General features: G+C 51.1%; 1 protein-coding gene across 1 annotated transcript in view; it reads left to right on the top strand.

The window, feature by feature from the left end:
* Nucleotides 1-9,206: 9,206 nt before the first annotated feature.
* COL23A1 (collagen type XXIII alpha 1 chain) overlaps nucleotides 9,207-21,953 on the top strand; it is a 296,335-nt gene continuing 283,588 nt past the window's right edge. The window contains exon 1 of the mRNA XM_054568558.1: nucleotides 9,207-9,503. Within this exon, the coding sequence (XP_054424533.1) occupies nucleotides 9,207-9,503 (297 nt within the window). The remainder of the gene's footprint in view (nucleotides 9,504-21,953) is intronic.

Here is a 21,953-nt window from a genome sequence, read left to right as displayed (position 1 = left end):
CAATCAAGTGGCCTGAGTTTTTAATATCTTGTCCAGTTTGAAATTTCTGATTCTCACAAAATTTGGTGCAAGAAAAAACTTTTAAACACCAGTACTCAACAAGCTAATATGCTCAGAATTTTTTATGAATCAATAATAGTCCCAATAATAGTGTTGATAATTACTGGTTGAATTGACTGCATGTTGGCAAATATGGAGTAGAAACAATTTTATTTCTTTAAAGAGTTTGATCACTGAAAGAGCTTGCTATCTCTAGCTCAGTCCTTAAGCTAAAGTTTTGTTTGGTTGGTTTACTGGATTTTATTTTGTTTGGTTATTGTTTTAGATAGAGGGGATGTTCAAAAGTCAGGTGAGCTTTACAACTCCTTAATCAAGCCAGCCTTCTGGGATATAGTTAAAAGAGGTCATCTTAATGTGAATACTTAATTTGACTCACTTAGGGAAATTGGCTACTTACATATTTGTGATTAATTTTTAAAAATATAATGCAAAAGTAGGATAGAATCATGAACCTCTAAATGCATACACCCCAGCTTCAAAAATTAAAAACATTTTTCAGGTTTCATTTTATCTCTTCCCCAATTTTTCTATTGCATTTAAATACAAATGCCAGAAACCATATCATTTCATTCAAGATATTTCTGTGTATCTTTTAAAAGATGCGTTTAAAAAAAATATGTAATAGTGCCATTATTATACCTTACAAAATAATTTCCTTAGTTGATATTGAATCTGTATTTAAAATTTCATGATTGTATAAAAAATAAAGGGCATTTTAAGTTGGTTTGTTTGAATCAGGGTCCAGTCAGGTTCCCACATTGCTGATACATCTCATGTCTCTCAATTACTTAATGTACCTTTTTTCCCCTCATTTTTTCTTTGCTAATGAAACTGGGTCATTTAGAGGCTTTCCCATATTCAATATGTCATGTGAAATCTATTCCTCTTTCCCCATTTATTCTGTAAACTGACAGGACAGGAAGGGGAGTTTATTATAGAATTCCTTCTAGTAAATAAACAAGGGATATTAGAATTCAAAATATACTATGTCGCAACTCAATGATGGATTCTGACACTGATCATCAGTGAGCAGCCGTGCTCATTGGGGGACGATTTAATGTGGGACTTTGTCACAGATGCTGAGAACATCTGACTGCACGCAGTGTTCACTAGGAACCTGTGCCGTGGGAAATACACAGCAGCTGTGAGGCATCGTTGACTTTTAAAAAGAAAAAAAATGGAACCTGGATTTATCAAGCCTCTACTCTGAAATCATAAAGGAGCATCCAGCTCTTCTGTTTTTTGTCCTTTGTCTCTCATCTGTCACCTAATCCTTTCGTGTATCAGTTTGGGGAATTTAGTTCCAAATTTATCCCAGGTCTCTGTGTTGGGGGACAAGGGGGTATGTTATTTTACTTCTTTTCTTGGAATTACTTAGAAGTAATATCTGTGCTATAGAGTGATTAAAAACATCTAGCAGATTACCTGGTGTTTAGTAATCGCACTAATAAATAATAGGTACCTTGCTTTTTTATACAAATGCTTTAATCCAGATGCTAATTGTTCCTCTTTATGGCACCAGGAATTACTAAATTATCAATAATTATATTTTTTTGATCCCTAACATTTTGTAGTTTAAAAAAAATTTTTCTTTTAAAGATTTTCTTTAGAGAAAGAAGAAAGGAGGGAGAAAGGAGGGAAACATCAATATGTGTTTGCCTCTCACACGCCCCCTGCTGGGGACCTGGCCCACAACCCAGGCTCATGTCCTGACTGGGGGGAATCAAACCGGCAACCCTTTTGTTCACAGGCCAGCAGTCAATCCACCCAGCCACGGCACATGTAGTTTTTATTGTGACGTTTTACAGAAACAGGAAGGGGGAAGTAAAATTTTTAAAGAAATTTGTTGGGGGGGTTTTGTTTGTTTTTTTACCTACCAAGACTACCTACTATTTAGATATATTTTCTTATATTCACTCCTTTTCTGGTTTTAGTTTTAAATGTTGCAGTCCTGGGGAAAAACTACATAATTAAGAGACTGAGACATAGAGTTAATCATGAAGGTTTGAAATCACCCTGCATCTTTGAGGAAGGCATCTCATAGGCCTAGTTCTTTCATCTATTGTGACCAGCAGTTCCATGTAATGAAGTGACCTAAAGATTAATTGTAGATACGCAGAAATTCCCAATGTCTTAAAATGTTTTCCATTATAAGTAAAAATGCAAGTTCAGTTTTTTAACTTCTAAAGGTGCTGGATTTACTTTTAACTGAAGGCAACATAGACAGGTTACAGTCTTGAGAATGAGTGACAAGAACAGACCCAAATGATATCTAGAGTGCCATTAATAGAAGCATTTACTATTACTAACATTTCTTTTTACTTTATATTTTTCAAATTTAGAAACATTTACATTGTTGTGTGTGTGCTCACAGCAGTTGCGCACATGAGAATAATGTGATTTGTGTGAAGCTGCTTGGCTGCAGGGCCAGGCTGTATTCAGAGCCTGGGGCTCCCTGGGCAGGCGGCCAGGCATATCCTCTGCAGCCTCACCTGGGAGTTGGAATGGAACCACCGAGCTTCCCAAGGCGGGTGGTGAGGAGTAAATGAAATAATTTACATGAAGTGCTGGTATATAATAACTATTAATTGTCTTCACAGTTTCTTGATTTATTCCCTGTATCGATATACACCATATTCTACAGTCTGCAAATTATATCTCTATACTTTCAGTTTTACTCATTGGAACCGTGTGAAATGAGCATAAATAGAGATTGTCATAGTTCAACGTTAGCACAGTATATCTTTTTCCGTCCTTTTAATTTTGTGTGTCTATATTCAAAAAGTTTTATGCAGGAAGTAAGTATAGCTGGGTCTTGCTTTTTTATCTACTCTGAAAATCTGCCTTTTGGTTGTGTGTTTATACGTTTATACTTAATGTGATTATTGACGTGGTTGGGTTTAGATCTACCATCTTTCTGTTTTCCATTTGTTACACTTGTTCTTTGTTTCCATTTTCTACTTTCTCTGCCTATTTTGGATTGGATTTTTTCTTGCTTCCACTTTATATTGTGGTGGTTTATTAGCTCTAACGTGTGTGTGAGTGTGAGTGTGTGAGTGTGTGTGTGTGTGTGTGTGTGTGTGTTTAGCAGTTGCTTTAGAGTTTGTAGCGTACATCTCCATCACAGTATACCTTTAAGGGATATTATGCCACTTCACATATAGTAAAAGAATGTCAAAACAGTAAACTACCATTTCATCCTCCCTCCTGGGCTTTATACTATTGTCATTCATGTTTACTTATCCAGATGTTAAAACCCCACAATATACTGTTATTTTTCACTTTAAACCATTAGTTGTCTTTCTAAAGCTTTAAAAAATAGGAATTCTTATACTTCGCCACAAAATTACCATTTCCAGCGCTTTTCAATTCTTATATGTAAATCTGTTTTTCCATCTGGTATGATTTTTTCCTGCTTGAATTGACCCTTGAATGTGGTGGGGGTTAAGGCCACCGCTCCTGTGCCGTCAGAAACCGGCCTGTGACTGAGGTTGGCCCCCCGCCTGTGCAGCCCCCCAGGCCGCGCTGACCCCGTGCCCTGCCGGGCCGCGGGGGAAAGAGGCAGGCAAGGCCCGCACAGGTGTGACCCACGTTGTTGGAGGGTCCGCTGCTTCCATTCACATTTCCTTGTATTTGTGTCTGCTGCTGATGAATCCTCTCAGCTTTTGTATGTTTGGAGTATTTATTTAGCCTTTGTTTTTTGAAAGCTGTTTCTGCTTGATGTAGACCTCTCGGTTGAAAAAAGATTTTGCTTCCCTGCCTTCTGGGTTACACTTTTCCATTGAAAAGTCTGCTGTTCCTCTGCCTGCCTTTTTCTCTGGTTGCTTTTAAGGTTTTTTTCCTTTACCATTCTTTTTAAGCAACTTGGCTTTGATGTTCTTTGAGTGGTTGTCTTCATGTTTCTTGTGCTTGGGTTCCTTGAAATTCTTAGGCCTGTGAGTTTATAATTTTTATCATATTTAGATACATTTTCCAGCCACTATTCCAATACTCTTCTGCTCTTTCCCCGAGCAGCTCCAGTGCTCACATGAAATTGTCCTGCTGCCTCCTGATGCCAAGTTCATTTCTCTCAAGTGTTTTCCCTCTTTAATTTTGGATAATTTCTGCTGCTATATTTTTAAGTTCATTAATCTTCTGCATTGTCTAATCTGCCTTTAATCCCATCCCATGTATTGTTTTTTTACCTCAAACATTGTCATTTTTTAATCTCTAGAATTTTATTTTAGGTCTTTAAAATTTTTTCCATGACTCCACTTAAATGTTCAATCTTTCCCCTTACTAAGGTTCCTTGAACATTTGGATATTATAGCTTTTAACATCCTTGTCTGTTAATTCTATTATCCCTTTCATTTCTAGGTTTGAAAGCTTTTCCTTATATTATGGGTCAGATTTTCTTGCTACTTTCACATACCTGGTAATTTTACTTTTGTGTTTTACCTTGTTGGGATACTATTTTCATATTCGTATATGCGTTGGGACGTGATTAAGTTTGACGTCCGCGGGTTTTGGTTCTAAGCTTTGTTAGGCAGCACCAGGGCCGTGTCTAGTCTGGGGCTGGCTTTGGCGGACGCTGCCCGGTGAATGGCCAGGTTTTCCATGCTGGCTGGTGGGGAGCCCCCGCCCACGGTGAGCTGGGGGCATGCCTCCTCTGGTGGTGAGGGTTTAATGCTGCTTTTGGGTGCTTCTGTCCTGGCCTCAGGTGGTTTGATCCCAGGCCTGATGACCTCGAGGGAAACATTGCCTCTGTGCAGCTCTCTCCGCTGCCCTGCAGACTCTGCCTGCCTTGGCTGCCACGGCGCCCTCGGACCTGCAGTTCTCTCCGCGGTCAGGGCGGCTCTGCCCGGGCCCACCCTGCACCGTGGCCTGGACGAACCTCTCTCTCCAGAGGGCAAGCCACAGCGACCCTCGGGCTCCCTCCGTCTGTCTCCCATCTCCCGAGGACCGCTTTTCATTGCCTGATGTCCAGTGCCTTATAAACTGCCATTTCATGCAGTTTGCCCCTTTTTTTTCTTGTTGCAGACAGAGTAGACCTAGGCTCTGTCGGTGTCTCCATTCGGCAAACGAGAAAACTGCGGGCCGGGACAGTGGCCGTGGGCGCTGGGCGGAGCCAGGCCTGGAGCGTGGGCTGCCACCGGAGGCGCGCGGGGGAGGCCTGCAGCCTTGTCGCCAGGTGACGACGCCTTTCCTCTGCAACAGTTTTCTCAGGTAACTGAAGCGTATGCCTTCAAGCCTTATAGCTGAATGTAAATAATTTTTGCCAGAAAATTTTTTTGCAAATTTTTTTAAAACATGATTAGGTGTTCCTTCCTTCTTAAATAGAGTATCTTGAACATATTTGAACCTTTTCATTACCAACATCAGTTACCTTGTTTTTTGTTCTAGCTGACCCAAATAATCCCTTTTTTAACTGATATGTTTTACAGTGCAGGCCCCCTTTATCCTGAAGGGTCTGAGCCTTTGTCAGTCGTCAGCCAGGGGGACGCGCACCGCTGTTCACAGTGACCGCGGGGCAAAGGGATGTCACAAGGTTCCTTGTGCGGCCCTCCTCCTCCTGCTACAAAAACGCAGCCCCCCCCCCCCCCCCCCCCGCTGTGCGTACTGATCAGGGTCAATTACCCCTGCCAAGTGGTGACTCCTTGACTTCAGGTCCCTGGACAGGGTTCAGAGTGCCCTGGTGGAAGCCAGAGCATGGAGCTTAATGACCTTTGCCGTGTGCCCCGGCAGGGGCGCAACCCCGCTGAGAACCCGGGCCTCCAACACTGCAGAACCGACGCCTGGGACAGCAATCACCAAACCACTCGCTAGGTCAGGGGACTGATGGTAACTGGGGCCACTCTTACTTGCACCACTTGGTTCCTGGGCCCGCGTGCTATTGGGACAGAGCATCACCTCCAGGTCCCTGATTTAATGCATATACCCCATCCTGAAGGATGGCACCCTCACAGCCTGGCCCCCAATACTCCAAGTCGGCACTTCTCCTGTGCCTTCGAAAGGCAGGTCCAGTGTTCTGTGAGGCTGGGCGCTTCTGGCTGCTGGGGGATGCACTACAGTCAGCGGGGCGCGCGGTCCGGGGCTCGCCTCCACGGCTCGTCTGCTGTAAAGTGGGTCCCCTGGTCCAGCGCCAACGTTTGGGGTTCCATGCCTGTGCATCCGGCCATCAAGGACGGTGGTGCTAACTGAGGCTCTGCAGACAGGGAGTCAGTCCCCCACCTGGAACAGCAGCCCATCCCTGTGAGGGACAAACTGCTGGCCCTTCCCCCGTGGAGAGAGTCTGCAGTAATTGATTTGCCACCAAGTAGCTTGATGGTCACCCTGAAGATTAGTGCCTATTGCTGGCAGGTTAGCCATTCAGAGGCAGTGTTACTGAACAAAAAACAGCGATCCAGCTGCCCGCCAGCACAAAAGCCACACTTGTGAGGCAGGTGCTAGTGCAAAAGAATAGAGGTTTATTCCGATGCCACGCGTCCTGGGAGAACAGTGGGCTCTGGTCTCAAAGACCTTCTTCGTTCTCCTGCTCATGCCTGCAGTTCCTGTAGGGACAGGGAGGGGAGGGCTTTCCCCCTAATCCAATTATCTTCCTAGCTTCGGGCCAACGGGGTCTCTCCATTCATCTTTCTAGCTTTTAATGTGCTTGGTGTGAGAACCTCCCCCGGCTGCCATCTTGGCCAATGGGCAGAGACTCCCTGGTGCACTCTTTTATGGTCCCAGCACCAGGAGCTGGTGCTTCACGCATGGGAGGTGACGTGGACCCAGGGTTTCCTTCTCCCTCTCCAGATCTGTTCTTCATCCCCCTGGCTCTCTTCTCGGCCCCTGGGAGGCCAGCTTCTGCATTGCATCATCTGGGCTTTCTCGTCACGTGGGTTCGGTCCTTGTGAGGCCCCAGTAGGGGATTAGAGAGCAGGAAAGGTTATTCATACCCCAGCTCCCAGCTTTCCAAACCATGCTTCCGAGTAGGTAGTATCCCGTGGCCAAAGGCCACAGCTCCTCTCTGGCCGATCTTTCTATGACTCCAGTCAATACAGGGTTCCCACAACCCCTCGCCCCCCTCGCCCCCTCAGTCAGGCTGGTGATGGCCCCCCACTGTTGGCGCCTCAGGGCGCTTCCTCAGCAGGCCCCGCAGGCTTCCCTTAGTCGGCCTCACTTCGTAAGAGTCTGCGTTCAGACTGTCTTCAGTCTGAGGATGCCCCCTGTTCCTTCCAGGACCCCAGCTGACACAAGACAGATTTCCTTCTGAGCCTTTTAAAATGAGTGGTAGATAGTAATTTCACCTTTCCTAATTCACTTGACAAATATTTGTTGAGCACCAACAGTATGTGCCACGTCCTGTTTTGTTCTTTGAAAAAATGGTGCTGAACAAGGCAAAGAGGATACGGTTAATAAAAAGGTAACATCAAATAATGACAGATGCCCTGAGTAATCCTGAGGGGGATGCAGGTGTAGCTACGTTGCGTTGGGACATCTAGGACCATCTTTCAGAGGCAGTGAGATTTGAGGACCCTGGACTTCTAACTAAGAAGAAGGAGGACTTGTTCAAGGATCTGAGAGCAGGGTATTGCAAGTGATTTAGTAGGCAAGCGCAAAGGCCAAGGAGCTTGCTTATTCGATATACAGAAGCTTCTGGAACGTAGTGAACATGGTGCAGTAGCATTAATATAGATAGGTAATGGGCAATTGACCTGTGTGTTTTTAGTATGAATGAAGCGATGACTTGGAGTACCGTGTTGGCCTCTTCAGAGAAGACAGTCTGATTTGCTCAGCAAGTATTTTTCAGGCTATTTATTGGGCATACACTAGATTATAACACGGTACCCAAACCTGTCTACAGCCACCTAAATGTAACCCCAATTAACTAACAGTTTTAAAAGGTAAGTAATCTATCCATAGGAATTAATCAAAAAATACCCAGACAGTGAGGGGGAAGGTAGATATAACAGACCTTTTTCTCAAAAACAGTTCTGGAATTGCCCAAATTACAAAGATCTAAGCCAGCCGTTTATTGTTTTTATTTGAGTAGTAGAGAGGTTCGTGGAGGGGTCGCTTGGGATCCTTTAGGGTAGGAATCAGCCTGGGAGGAATGTGAGGGCGCAGGGAACCCCGCCTGGCTGACTGCCAGCCTCTCCCCCTTCCTCCCCCTGTTAGAGCCACTCCCCTATCACTCCGGCTTTCCTACCTTGACCCTGTGACATAACTTTGCGGCAAAATCACATTATGAGCTAAATGTTCACACTGATTATTGTTGTTGGCCAAGTGGTGTTTCTACTACAGAATTAAGCCATCAGCTCAACAAAAGGCAGAGTACTTTTCTCCTTTTCCATCTATTTAGTTTCAATTTTCTCAAATGAAAGCCTTCTCTAGGTCACGGACAAGATCGTACAATGTCTGTTTCCGCACCACATGTCTGGCACATAATAAATGGAGAGAAATTAAGATTCTAAGAGGCATCATTCTGTCTGGCCAGCCTCGACCCCAGCAATGTCTGAGAGTGAGCGCGCAGAAGTCGCTTTCGACCACTAGGTGGCGCTAAGGCGCCATCCAGGAAGGACTCACTACGTTTTCTACAGGGTTTGAAGTTTTGACCTTTCAAAACATTGTCAGAGAGATTAATTCGCAAGTTTAAGGGAATTTCGCCGGGCCTGAATGATGCCCCAGCTAGTGGTGGGCTGCAGAAGGCGCTCTGGATCTCAGATCTCCAGGGGTTGCAGTGGGAACGCGTGCTGGGGAGCGGCAGAGGTGCACGCGCGGGAGTGGGTGCCGCCCGGCGCCCCGGCAGCTGAGGGCGGGGGTGCGCGCTGCTCGAAGGGTCCGCTAGGCGCGCGCTGGGGGTGGGGGGGGTTGCTCCGCAGAGCCAGCTCCCTTCCCGCCCCCGCCCCCTCGCCGCGCGGGGCTGGCCGGGCCGCTCCTCCCCTGGGTGGGTCCCGGCTCCTTTTCTGGCAGAGTCTATCTGCATAGAGGAAACTGCCCAAAGTGGCCGTTGTGGAGGAGCCGGCGGCAGGGAAAGGGGCGTGCGCCGCGATCCGCTGCTGCCTGGAGGCCAAGCCCTACGCCGGGCCGACCTCGTGCCTCGGTCTTTCTGCCCGCTCCCCGCGCTCAGTCCTCAACCGTAGCTCTGCACCGCCCCCTCGAACCGCACACGCGAAGATCGCGCCATGAGCCCGGGCGAGTGCGGCGGCGGCGGCGGCGGCGACGCGCGGAAGGGCGCCCCGGCGGGCGGCGGCGGCGGGAGTCGCCCAGCGACGGCTGCGGGGGCCTGGGCGGTGAGCGCGCTGTGCCTGCTGCTCTCCGTGGGCTCGGCAGTTGCCTGTCTGCTGCTGGGCGCCCAAGCGACCACGCTGCAGGGCCGGGTGGCGGCGCTCGAGGAGGAGCGGGAGCTGCTGAGACGCACGGGGTCCCCGGCCGCCCTGGCCGCCTGGGCCGAGCCGCACCTGGAGCGTCTGCTGCGCGAGGTGAGGTGCGGGTCGGGGGCGGTCCCGAGGGAAGGGGGCGCGTGGGGCCGGGGGCAGTGTCCGTGCGCCGGGGGCCCCGGGTAGTTTCCCCGAGGAGGGCTCGCCAGCCGGCTCTGCGCGCCAGCGCATCCCGGCGGCCTGCGCGGGAGAGGAGGCTGGTGGGGGTGCCGCCCCGAGGGGTCCTGCTGTCCCCACTCCAGCCTCAAGGTCGCGTTCCAGGGCAAGCGGCCACGGGAAAAGTGAGCTGGAAGGGCCGTTTCGGGGACAAGCAGAGGGAGGGAGAGGACCCACGGGTGTGTGCGCCCGGGCGGTCGCTTCCCGCCTGCGGTGGGCGCCGGGCTTCTCCTCTGTGCCGGCGTCGTGAAGAGGCTCTTGCGCGAAGTGTCTGGTGGGTGGCTTGTCACCGGTAGCAGCTGCTCTTCCTGACGCTGCTGTACCTGGGGAAGCGTGGGACCCCAGCAGGCAGCGGCCACGGCGGAGGGATGCCTCGGACGGACCCGAGGGCTCAGACCTGGAAGGGATCCGATCAGCGCAGCCGGCCCGCGCTGCGCCCCCAGGAAAGTTTGTCTGCAGCAGCGCCATCCTCGAGATGCTGTGCTGGGGGCTGCGGCGGCCGAGCGCCCTCGGCGCAGCCTGAAGCGATGCCCGCAGCAGAGCGGTAGGGTGAGGGGAAGAAAAATAGTCGGAAGACCTGCGTTCCAATTTCAGGCGGTGCCGCCTGGGCGATGCCACCTGGGCAACGCAGATACATCTGGGTTCTCTTGAGTTTGCTGAAGGCATGTGAGACTCCGACTTCGACTACAGTCAAAGCAGGAGCCATTTTGGGGGCCTCGAAGCCCTCACCCGTCGTGTCCATCAAAACCCCCACGTTTTGTGCAGCAGTGGCCCCCCGCCCCCGCTCCCCCCGCCCCCCGCCCCCCCCCCCCCGCCGTGGGACTAGAGGAGCTGCGGTGGTGGAGCCACCTGGCTGCGCTCTGCTCGCCGCCGTGCTGAGCCGTCCCCTTCCTCCTGGGAAGGGCGCCTCCCACGTGCCCTGCCTCAGGGGCATCTTCAGGTGGAGGAAACGCACGTGTTTCCCGACGGAGAGGAAGAGAGGGCGGGGCTGCTGCTGCCAACCCCCGGATCCCTGCGGAGCTGTGGCCGGGGCAAGGTGTTCGGCCTCTGCCCGGCGCTGAGTTAACCTGGAGCCCTTGCGGGGTGGGGGAGGACTGCCCCACACCCCCTCGCTCGCCAGACCTATTTCTTACCAGTTTAACTTAAGCCACCATTACATCTCTCCTTGCTTGCTTTTGGGCCAAGTTTCTGCTTCATGAAACGATTTCCTCTCTTCTCCGGATAAGTGCCTGCCGGCTTCAGAAACCTCTCGGGTCCGGCGGCAACTGCTGGCCGGGTCACAGCGGCAGCGGCGGACCCCTGGCGACCGGGTTCGGCCTGGCTGCGGCAGGGCCGGTGAAGCGCCTACCAGTCAGTGCGCGGCTGCGCTGCTCTTTCAAACAGGAAGCCCCTCTGAGTAAAAATGAACCACAAGCCCGGATCTGGCGAATCAGAAATCCTAGGAGAACCTTCTGCAAGGAACTTGCAGACTGTGTTTAATTCTAAGGGGGGTGGGGGTCCTGGGAAAACAGCCATTTCCGAGGAGTGTGGATCCTCAAGTCCCGCACTGCGAGGGGCGACAGGGAGAGAGCAGTGGCCTCGCCTGGGGCACCACCTCAAGCAAAGGGCTCCCTTTCTCGCGCTCTCTCTGTCCCCATTAGAAAGGCAAAGGGAATGTTCGAGTCCCGGAACTTCCCCTCGCGTTCGCTGCACTAGTCAGCTGCTGGCGTTAGCACCGGACACATCCCCGCACCTCCGACTATGAACCGACTGAGCTCGGGGTCCGAGGAGCGCGCCCGGAGTCCTAACGCGCCAGTTTCCCCTCCCAGCGGAGCACCAGAGAGGCCACCGTGGGGGTGCTTTTGGGGGTGGAGCTCCGGCTGTTTTGGTGCACCCCCCCCCCCCCCCCCACCCCCGCCCCAAAGCTGCTGGTCTGCCAGGGCCAGGCTTTTCCTGCCTCTAGCTGTTGTCCTCACAGAGGTCGCTGGGTAGCGGACCAGGTAGCTGGCTGGTGACCCCGAGAGTCCCCAGCAGAAGAAGGGGCTCTGGGGAGGCGTGTGATGGTGAGCGGGTAACTGGCTTTAAAGAGATGTGAAGTTTTTTTTTAACTATTAGATAGGAAAGACAAATAAATATTAAACTGAAAATAGCTTAAGGAGAGAACATTTGCCCTTGAGCACATTTTTCAGTTGCGACTGGTTTTCAGGGCAGCCTGCTCTAAGCCCGGGCGGAAGTAGCTGTGACTTGGGCGTGGCGGCAGGTCGTCCTTTTCCCAACGAGCTTGTTTCAGAGCTTTGGAGACAAACACCAAAGAAGAGAAATTCTCATCCCAGTTAAAGAAGAGAAATTCTTGCCAGACACACACCACTTACTGTCAGAAATTTTTTTTAAAAGCCAACAAAAGCCACTGTTAATAAGGGACCCCCTGTCTGTGCTCCCTTGGGAACAGACCTGGGACTGGCTGCTGCTCCTGACAGCGTAGATGCAGAAGCTCCTACAAAGGAATGTTCACGTCAGCTTGTGATCACTAAAGAGCCTTCCATGGTACAAAGCAAGAGGAATCGCTTTCAGAACATAAAAACACGATTTCTGGGCAAAAGTCATTAACAATAGTATCTTCAGTCTGATCTAAAAATATAAATACAAAACAAGCATTTGACAGTATGCTTTAAATAGGCTCCTTGAGTAATCAACCTGCCCCCAGTAGGTACACCTATAGTTACAGTGCCGCAAAAGCGTGAATTTTACTACAGTAAAGAGTTCAATTCAAGGAGGAAAGAAACATTTAATTGTATTCAGAAGAGGTCATTTCCAGCTTATAATGGGTTTGCTGTTGGCTGTCGGTCTTCCATGGTCCAGACCAGGCAGTCTGAAAACAAGAAAAACCCAGAGACTGAGGGTAGAATTCAAGCACTTTCCTTCTGTGCCGTCAATTATATACCAGCATGTTGGTTGTTACCGTAAAACCCAGAAGCAGCTGTAGCTTTTCCAGCCTCTGTGGCAGTCTGTCACTTGTCAGGGCTGCTCTGTGGTGCACGGGAGATGGATCGCTACATTTGTTCCCTTGACATTTCCTGGCTCCCAAACTGAAGTTTCTATCCCACACTTCCTGGCATGCTCGCATTCTCTCTCTGCTCTTTTCTTTTTCGTGTGTGTGTGTGTGTGTGTGTGTGTGTGTGTGTTTCTTCTGTGTGACAGTCTGGGAGAGCTTTATAATAACAGCATGATTAGCATGAGCCAACTGTCAAGGCATTCCTTTCACAAACGTACTTTTTAATTGTTACGTTGGACTTTCACATATTGGCTCTGAATATGCGTCATCCTTCCGAGGCAGGGGAGTCGGAGCGGAACGTGGATCAGCGGGCACGGAAGGGTTTCAGTCCCACGTTCCCAGCTCTGTCAGCTAACCTCTTCAGCCTCCTCAGCCTCAGCTGTCCCTTCCCTCACATGGCGGCCACCACAGCCCGGGCGGTGATGAGCAAAGACCATACGTGGAGGAGTGTGGTGGTCAACCAGTGCGCTATTGCTGGTGAGGATGCGTAAACGTCGCTGAATTGTCTTGCACAACCAGAGAAGCCCGGAAGTCGTTCAGAGGACCTGGAGTTGGTTCAGTAACTTGACCTTGACGGGTGCCAGTGTCATCCTCTCGGCCTTTCCTCATGGTCACAAGGTGGCTGCTGCAACTCCAAGCGTGAGTGTTCACACAAGAGCAGAAGGGAGGAGGCAGGAAAAGGAGGCAGGAGGAGGTTCCAGCCCTTCCTGGCAGACTTTCCTCACAGTCCGAGCCAGGCCCATGATTACCATTAGCCTGTTTCTGACGAGGCAGTGGCGTTGGCCAGTCTGGATTTGTCCCCTAAGGCTGGCAGGCATGTTGCCAGGGGAAGAGAACTGTGGCTCCGTGAGGAAGGAAGACTGGGCATGGCTACCGGGGAGCAGCCGACGGCATCACATGGATGCCGCGCGGTTGTTACCCCAGAGGAGGACGGGACAGCCATCCCCAGACCTACCGCCGTTTTCATAACCAAACCCCCTTCCGCGGCGGTGCGTCCGTGCCCCGCGCTCTGGGAACTCCTCAGCCACACAGGGCTGCCCGCCTCAGGGCCCTGCTCTCTCTCCGGCTCTGCCACGTGCAGCATGGAGGGGCCGGTGATGCTTGCTCACCGCGCTGCAGTGGGTGGAGGAGGCTGCTCCGGCTGCAGGCCGCTGGCCCAGGGGCTCCGCCGAACAAGGAGACCAGTGCCCCCCAAACCGTGGGTGGGGCCCTGTGCCCAGGAGCTGTGCCCAGGCAGCCCGGCCCCAGCCCTCGCCCCTCAGCCATGGGCCTCCTGGGCTTTCTCAGCAGCCATACCTCACCATGGCTTCCCCGGCCCTCCCAGGGCACGTGCAGCCAGGTCAGGTCCCCAGAGCAGGATGTCCCTGTCACCCTCGCTGACATCATCTCACCAGAGCCAGCCTTTTCAGATGCCTTTGGACCCTTGTACCTTCAAACAGCAACACAACAGGACCCCAACTCAGACCGGCTTATGTTATAGGGGAACTGATTGAATTAAAACGAGGAGCCCAGGAGACTGTCTGCCCAGGCACAGCTAGAGGTGCCCTGGTTTTGTGTTTGTCTGTACTGGCTCACGGCTCTCCAGGTGCCCTCACTCCCCCGGGAGGGGCGGGACGGCTGCCAGCAGCGGGGGCTTCACGTCCTCAGCGCTGGAGTTTCTCTTGCCCAGCAGCCCTGGTGGAAGCCCCGATTCGCCCTGATGATCAATATGGAAGACGTGCTGGTCGCAGAACAGCGGGGCAGCCTCTGCTCTACCAGGCTCGGGGGCGGGCTTCCTGGGTCACACGTGCGACCCTTGCTGGAGCGGAAAGGACCAGAGTGGAGGATGGTCCCAAAGGATGATTTGGAGTCCTGTTATTAGAAGGAGGAGAGGACACGGGACTGGGGAAACCAAGGAGATGACCGTCCGAGGAATAATGAGAGAGGGTTTTGGACTACAAGCTGGAGCCACATTCTGGAGAAGTTACCGCCCAGTGGCTTGGAATCCAGGGGAAGAGTTTTGATTTAATGGGATAGGCAGTAGGTTGTAGCTCTTTGTTCTGTAGGCATTTACATATATTGAAAAATTTGGTTTATATGTGACAGTATCAAAATCTGTATTTTGATACAGAATGTGACTTACAAAATGTGAACTACAAGATAAGTTAAAATCTTAAAACTTCCCCACAACTGCCTCAGGAGATGTGGAAGATGGCAGTCATTGTCCTGGCTTTACCACGGGAGGCATGGGTCTGAGGTGGAGGCGGCGGCCTGTGTGGGGCTCCCAGGGCCAGGCCTGGGCCCCCAGGTTTTAGGGCGGCCTTGGGAGGGCTGATGGAGAAGGCCGGGTGCGCCCTCTGTGCCCTCTGTGCTGGCACAGCATCAGCCTGCAGCGGCGTGGACCTGCCCCTATTCCGGGCCACCTGGTCCCCGGCCCACCTTCCCCTGCCCACGTTCGTCCGCTTCCCAGAGAGTGTTCTTGTGAGGAGGGAGCCCCAATCCTCTTCTCCGGTGGTGGAGCCTTGGGGGCACCCTGAGTCCCCTGACATGGAGCAGGGCGGTGCGTGTGCTGGGGGTGCCACCGCCTTGCCTGGAGCTGTGTGTCGTGGCGGCTTCGGGGGCCCTGAGTTGGAGCAGGAAACACTTTGGACAAGGAGTCGGAGGCCACCGTCTCAGCCTATTCAGGCTGCTATAACTGGGTGGCAAGAAAGCAACAAAACATTGATTTCTCACAGTTGTTTGTTAAAAAGCAAACATTTATTTCTCATAGCTCTGGAGGCTGGGAGGTCCAAGATCAAGACGCTGGCAGATCCTGGTGAGGGCCCGCTTCCCGGTTCATGCCAAGCTGTCTTCTCATTGTGTCCACACATGGCAGAAAGGGCGAGAGAGCTCTCTGGGGCCCCTTCAGTAAGGACGCTGATCTGGGTCATGAGAACTCCACCCTCAGGACCTAATCATCTCCCAAAGTCTCCACCTCCCAACACTACCAGCTTGGAGACAAGGTTTCAACATGGGAACCTGAGGGCACACAGACCTTTGGTCTGCAGGCCGTGTGGCCCCGGCTGGTCGCCCGGCCCCTCAGAGCCCCAGGTCTCATGCGTAGGGGAGAGCACAGCTCAGGTGGGCAGGAGGAGTCGGCGTTCAGGGCAGAGAAGGGGGACTGGACGCAGTCGCTCGGGCGGCAGAGGGTGAGCTCTGAGCACGGGGCCCGCTGGGCGTTGGCACCATCCTCCACTTTCAGAGAAGCCTTCTCCTTCCCCACAGATCTCTACAGGTTCCTCTCCTTTCTCTACTCTGAGCCCCATCAGGAGGCATTGCCGGATGTTGGTGAGAGAGCGTTCTTTCAGCTCTGCTCAGCGCGGGCAGGCGTAGACCTTTTTCTCCTTGCCCAGCGACATGCCCGTCAGTTCCCAGCTGCTGCCGCTGCCACGCTGTGACCACCTCCTTTATCAAACGTTGGGACGTAGCATGCCAACTCGGCAGCCCTCCCCATCCTCCTTTTTTAAAAAAAGCAACCGAGATAGATGTTGATTTAACATGATTATGCTATCGATCATCCTAAAACAAGAATTGTTGAACTCTGAGCATCATCCATTGCAATTCTTATGCATAGACAGACTTACACTCACTTAACCGTTCCGCAGAGTGAGCCCTTTTATCCCCGCTCGGGGTATCTCAACCTGACATCAGAAACTCGGCTGCAGCGCTGCGCAAGCTCCACGGTCCTGCTCGCGAGGGCAGAGCGTCCGGCCAGCGGGGTCTGCCGCCTCCCCAACACAGCCGCTAGGCCACCTCCTCGCTTCTGTTGGCACAGGTGATAGCGCAGCCGGTAGCTTTGTGGGCACAGTCTCTTCTGTTGTTCTTCGGATGCAGAGTAACTGCTTGTAGAGGAACGTCCTCAGGGCCTTGTGTTTTTGTTTTGATTCTGGAGCACCCGAGTTTGTCCGTGACGCGCACGTGTATCCTTCTGTCGAACCCTGAAACTGTCACGCTGTTGGGAAGTCGTGCTTCAAGCTGCGTGACGAACAAAGTGGATTTAGGCCATCTTGTGGTTGAAATTTTATTTCAGTTGGGATTGTTGTTGTTAGAGCAGAGAGCAATTGATAATCAAGAAAGCCTTAAAATAAGATCTGGAAAAGCTCTGAAGATGTCATCCCCGAATTAGGCTCCTGCGTTAGTTTGGGGCAGAAGCCTTTCCCGGGCGGCGCTTGGCAGTGCCCTGCGCTTGGGCCCTGCTGGGGCTTCCAGTTCTGTGAACAAATGTAACTCGAACGTTCTCCAGAGGCCACACACAACTCCAGCTCCCTCTCTGTTCAATTTTCTCCATGTGTAGGATCGGGATTAATCTTTAATTGTTGACACAGGCACTCAGAAGACATCCCTTCATCACATCTGGAAACATATTTTAGGACTAAGCACGAACCACTAGGAGGAAAAATAAGTGTGCAGCTGTCATTTGAAAGAAAGTCACGTCAGTGCACTCCTAGAGGATTAGGGGGACCCTCCCTTGTGCCTGCTGTGGGCAAAAGGGTTCACTTACATTTCCTCCTGTTTCTTAACAGCCCCAGTTCTGCCCCCCACCCCATGAGGTGGCCTCCCCTTCCAGAGCAGGGCAGTGACTAGCCCCAGGGTAACCTGAGTCCTGTCCCCAGCCCTTTGCACAGCCTCCTGCGACCTGCCCCCGCGGCCCCCCGGGGAAGCAATAAGTTAGGAGCAGGAGCAGCAGCTTTTCCCGCCAGCAAGGACATCCTCAGGAGGTGGCGGACCCGTAGGGTCAGGGCAAAGCCACAGCTCTAAGCAGACCTGGGCTCTCCTCCCAGCGCTACCATTTCCTGGCTGTGTGACTTTGGGTAAATGGCTGGTTTTCCAAACATCAATTTGCCCGTCTGTTCAACAGGCGTGATCATCCTCGCCCTCAGGTTTCTGTAGGGATGGAACATGCTATGTCCAAAGTGCTTTAGCACATCGTACATGTCCTGACTATGGCTGTTCTTATGAGAGTGCCTCCTTTGACGGGACCCAGGGGGATATCTGCACTGGCTAATTGGAGAGGAAGCCCCGTGGTCACATGGCAGGCCTATGGGCCTCCCAACCCCGGACTCGGCCTGCCTTTTAAGTCTGTGCAGCAGTAAAAGGTGTATACCCATGCCCTGGCTCCGAGCTGGCGACAGAGGGATGGGACTTGGTGGCTGAAGAAAAGCTAACACTGACTTAGCTTCATAACCTCATTTTTTTTTCAGTCTCATTTGAGCAGACAGAACTTTTCGATTTCAATAAAAAATTTTCACATTTGCAACCAAAATAAAAAACCTAATTAATCATGAAAATTATTATGTGGCCTTTTCATTGTGAAAGAACTTCAAACACCTTGTAAATGGGCTTGGAATAATAGGTTTGTCTGTTTTGGTGATTTTTCCATGTGGCTCGGGCTTCCCCAGGTGCGGACATGTAGCCTGTGGACTAGAGGCCTCACACACCTGCTTCAGCTGCACTGGACATGGGACAGGTTTCATTTTCTGACGTGGCCACAGCATCTGTGGCGGGGGGCACTTTCACGTGGATAAATAGCATCAGCTTCTAAAACTGAACTGGTGTCCGATGTTGGGTTTCGAAACAAACCATAAAGTACTTAGAACGCATCCTGGTGCTTGCAAGGCGTCTAAATAGAACACACTCAACTCGGGGCCTCCGAGGAGGCCCATCACGTGCAAGAATCGGCCTGTCCGTTCCTCCAGCCGCGTGTGCCCGTCTGTGGGGCGGTGGGCTGTCACCGCCGACGGCATCTTGTTCCCAGACCCCAGTGGAGGTGCAAGGGAAGGCGGCTCGCGCGGCAGCGGGACTCGAGTGTGTGTGCTGGAGTGTATACGCGTGGATCGATGCGCACACACGTGAGCACATGCATGTGAGACTGCACACACTTGTGGGCATGTCTATGAGTGTGTGCATGTGGCACATGTCTGTGTGCGTGTGCACTCGCAGGGACCAGTGCAGGAAGTGGGAGGGGCGGGGCCTGGCCTCGTGGGCTTCCCACGGAAGCCAGACCACCCAGTCCTTCACGGAGCTTCCTAGTGGGGTCCATGCAGCTCCTGCCGTGGGCTGTAGAGTATGGCGACCTTGGTTTGAGTCTGGAGCTGCCCCTAATCAGTTGGCTTGGACTAATTACTTGGCATTTCCAAGCCTCAACTTGCTCCTCAGGCAAAAGGGTGCTGCCCCTTCATTTCTCAGAGAATGAACTTCCTGGGAGTACGCCAACCATGACAGTGAGGGGACTGTCAGCCCCCTTCTTGCCTCGATGGCTGCCAGCACTGTCGGCGCCCAGCCGCCTGGCAGCCGGGTCTTCCTGGGGGCGGCTCTGTCCCCTCCTTCCTGCCCCTGTGAGGACGCCCCGCAGAGGCCTGGCTGTGCTCCCGCTGAGCTGGAAGAAGACGCCTCATCGCTCAGCCTGCAGGGCCTGCTGCTGGGTTTTCTTCTGGCCCCTTTATTTCAGTCCCATTTGTGGGACCCTTTGCTTAGAATAAAATGTTTTTAATCCTCACCTGAGGATATGTTTATTGATTTGAAAGAGAGGAGGGGAGAGAGAGAAAGAGAGAAACATCAATCTGTTTCTTCCTCCATGCACCCCGACAAGGGATCAAACCCACAACCTAAGTGTGTGCCCTGACCAAGATTTAGACCTGTGACCTTTTGGTGCACAGGACGAGGCTCCAACCAACTGAGCCCCCTGGCCAGGGCCAAGAGGCCCTTCTTGAAAGAGGTACTTCCTTGACGGAGTCCAGCCACTCCGTGCCCCAGGCTGGTCATACTCTCAGCGGTGTCTCCCTGCCCCTGCTCATCAGCCCTCAGAGGCTCCCCTCTCAGCCCAGCATCGAAGTCCTCCAGGTCCTTCGCACCTGCTCTCACTTCATTCCCCGCGGGGCTGGCGGGGCTCTGAAGGAGGGAAGTGAGGGTCAGGTGGGGTGGCAGTCTGCTCAGGCTGCCGCAACAAAGTACCGCAGCCCGAGAGGCTTAAACAACACAAGTGTCTCTCTCACGGTTCTGGAGGCTGGACGTCCAAGACCAAGGTGTCAGCAGGGTGGGTTTCCCCGGAGGCTCCTCCCTGTGGCCTGCAGGCGGCCATCTTCTCCCTGTGTCTCCACGTGTCCTTTTCTCTGTGTGTGAGACTCCCAGTCCCTCTTACAGGGATACCACTCACATTGGATATCGATAATAACTTTATTTTACTTAAGTGCCACTTCAAAGACCCTATCTTCAAATATAGTGACATTCTTAAGGACTGGGGATTAGGACTCTAACGTATGAATTAAGGGGAACACAATTCAGCCCTTAACACCACCTAATCAGATGTGACACAGGAGGGAAGCTCCAGGCACCCTTGGGCGGGACAAAGGGGGCAGCGGGCAGCAGGTGGAACTCACGCGGGGCTCTGACCAGGCCCGACGTGGTGGGAAGAGGCGTGGGGGCCGTGCCCCGGGGCAGCCTCAGGCCTCTCCTCTACCGGTCAGAAGCCACCTTGGGAACCAGCCATTCCCCTACAGGGCAGGTTCGATGGGCAGTGAAGTGTGTTTGAAAAATAATGAATGGGAACACTCATTCAGGATTACTGAAGACTTGCATTGTGTTTGCAGACCAACCCTTTCAAAACACGCTAATGTTTTTTGGGACTGAACAGGGAACATTAAGGAAGTATTTGCCAGCGTGGTTTAGAAGAGAGTGACTCTGTGTGCCAATGGGCGTCCCTGATTAAACCTGCATTCTTTAGAGAAAGGTTTCCGAGCTCCTGCCAAGTGCTCGGGTGGGGCTGGCTGCTCTCACCCACCTGCCTGCTGCCAGCACCTGACTGCGGGGGAGGGACGGGGGGGGTGTTCCTGGCCCGAGGCGGAACCTGAAGCTTAGCGTGCTAAGCCGATGCCTTCTGAGCCCCGAACACGCGTGGCCTAGGAGTTTTTGTTACTTGGTATTTCTAGGTACACTTGGCATACAATGAATTCCATGTATTTAAAATGTGCGATTGGATATGTTTTGACGTGTGTAAACCTGAGACCATCTCCACAATCATCCCTTTAAAAGTTTCCTCCTGCCTCCTTGAACCCTCTCCTCCGTCCCTCCCCACCCACCCCCAGGTGTCACTGATTTCTGTCACGGTGGGTTAGTGCCAGTTTTCAGAATTTTTATATGAATGGAACTATGCATTCTTTTTTGTGGGGAGAGGAGTCTGGTTTCTTTCACTCAGTATAATTATTGACAGTTTCTTTGATACTTTTGCATATGTAATTAGTTCATTCTTTTCAATTAGCAAGCATTATTATAAAGATATTCGACAATTTGTTTATTCATACATACTATTGATGGATATTTGAGTTGTTTTCAATTTTTGGCTGTTACAAACAAAGCTGCTATGAACATTCATGTACAAGTCTTTATATGCAAAATGCTTTCATTTTTCTTAGAGTACAATGCTTGATCATCTGCTGGTTGTATGAGTAACTTTTTAAGAAACTGTCAAACTGTTGTTCAAAGCCATTGTATTGTTTTACATTCCCACTGGCAGTATATGAGAGTTAGTTTGTCCACATGCCTTTTTTCTCTGTCTGCTTTTAAAATTTCCCCTTTATCGGTGGTTTTAGGCAATTTAATTCATGATATGTCTTGGTGTAGCTTTCTTCGTGTTTATTGTTCTTGAGCTTCCTTGAGATTCTTGGATCTGTGGGTTTATAGTTTTCATCAAGTTTTGAAAAAAATTTTAGCCATTACCTCTTCAAGTATTTTTTCCGTTCTCCTGGGAGGACCATAACCACACATATATTAGGACACTTGAAACCCCAAGTGTACTAATGTTATTCTCTTTATTTTCTTTTTTTTAAAAAAGAACTATTTCCCTGTGGGTCATTTTGGATAACATCTATAGCTGACTTCCAGTTCTCTAGTCTTATCTTTGGCAGTATCTAATCTGCCATTAATCCCTTACCCCATTTTTTAAAAAATCTCAGACATAATAGTTTTCATCTCTAGAATTTCAGTTTAGGTCATTTAATATTTTTGATGTCTCTACTTAACTTTCTGGACATAGGCAGTGCACTTTCAACCATTATTTTAAGGTTCTGTGTGCTAATTTTAACCTCTGTGGCTGTTGTGGGTCAGTTTCAATTAACTGATTTTTCTGCTCATTATGAAACCTGTTCTCCTGCTGGTAACTTATTATTGTAGGGCAGACATGAGTTTTTCCTCATTGGGTGCTAGATATTTTTGTAATCTATTAACATTCATAAGCTTTATTGTGCCACAGTTAAGTTACTTGGAAACAGTTTGATCCGTTCGGGTCTTGTTTT

This window comes from Pteronotus mesoamericanus, unplaced genomic scaffold (assembly GCF_021234165.1).
Source record: "Pteronotus mesoamericanus isolate MK-2021 breed Mesoamerican mustached bat unplaced genomic scaffold, CSHL_Meso_final contig_2, whole genome shotgun sequence".
NCBI lineage: Eukaryota > Metazoa > Chordata > Mammalia > Chiroptera > Mormoopidae > Pteronotus > Pteronotus mesoamericanus.
Note: the sequence above shows the minus strand (reverse complement) of the source record. Positions and strands in the feature narration are given on the sequence as shown.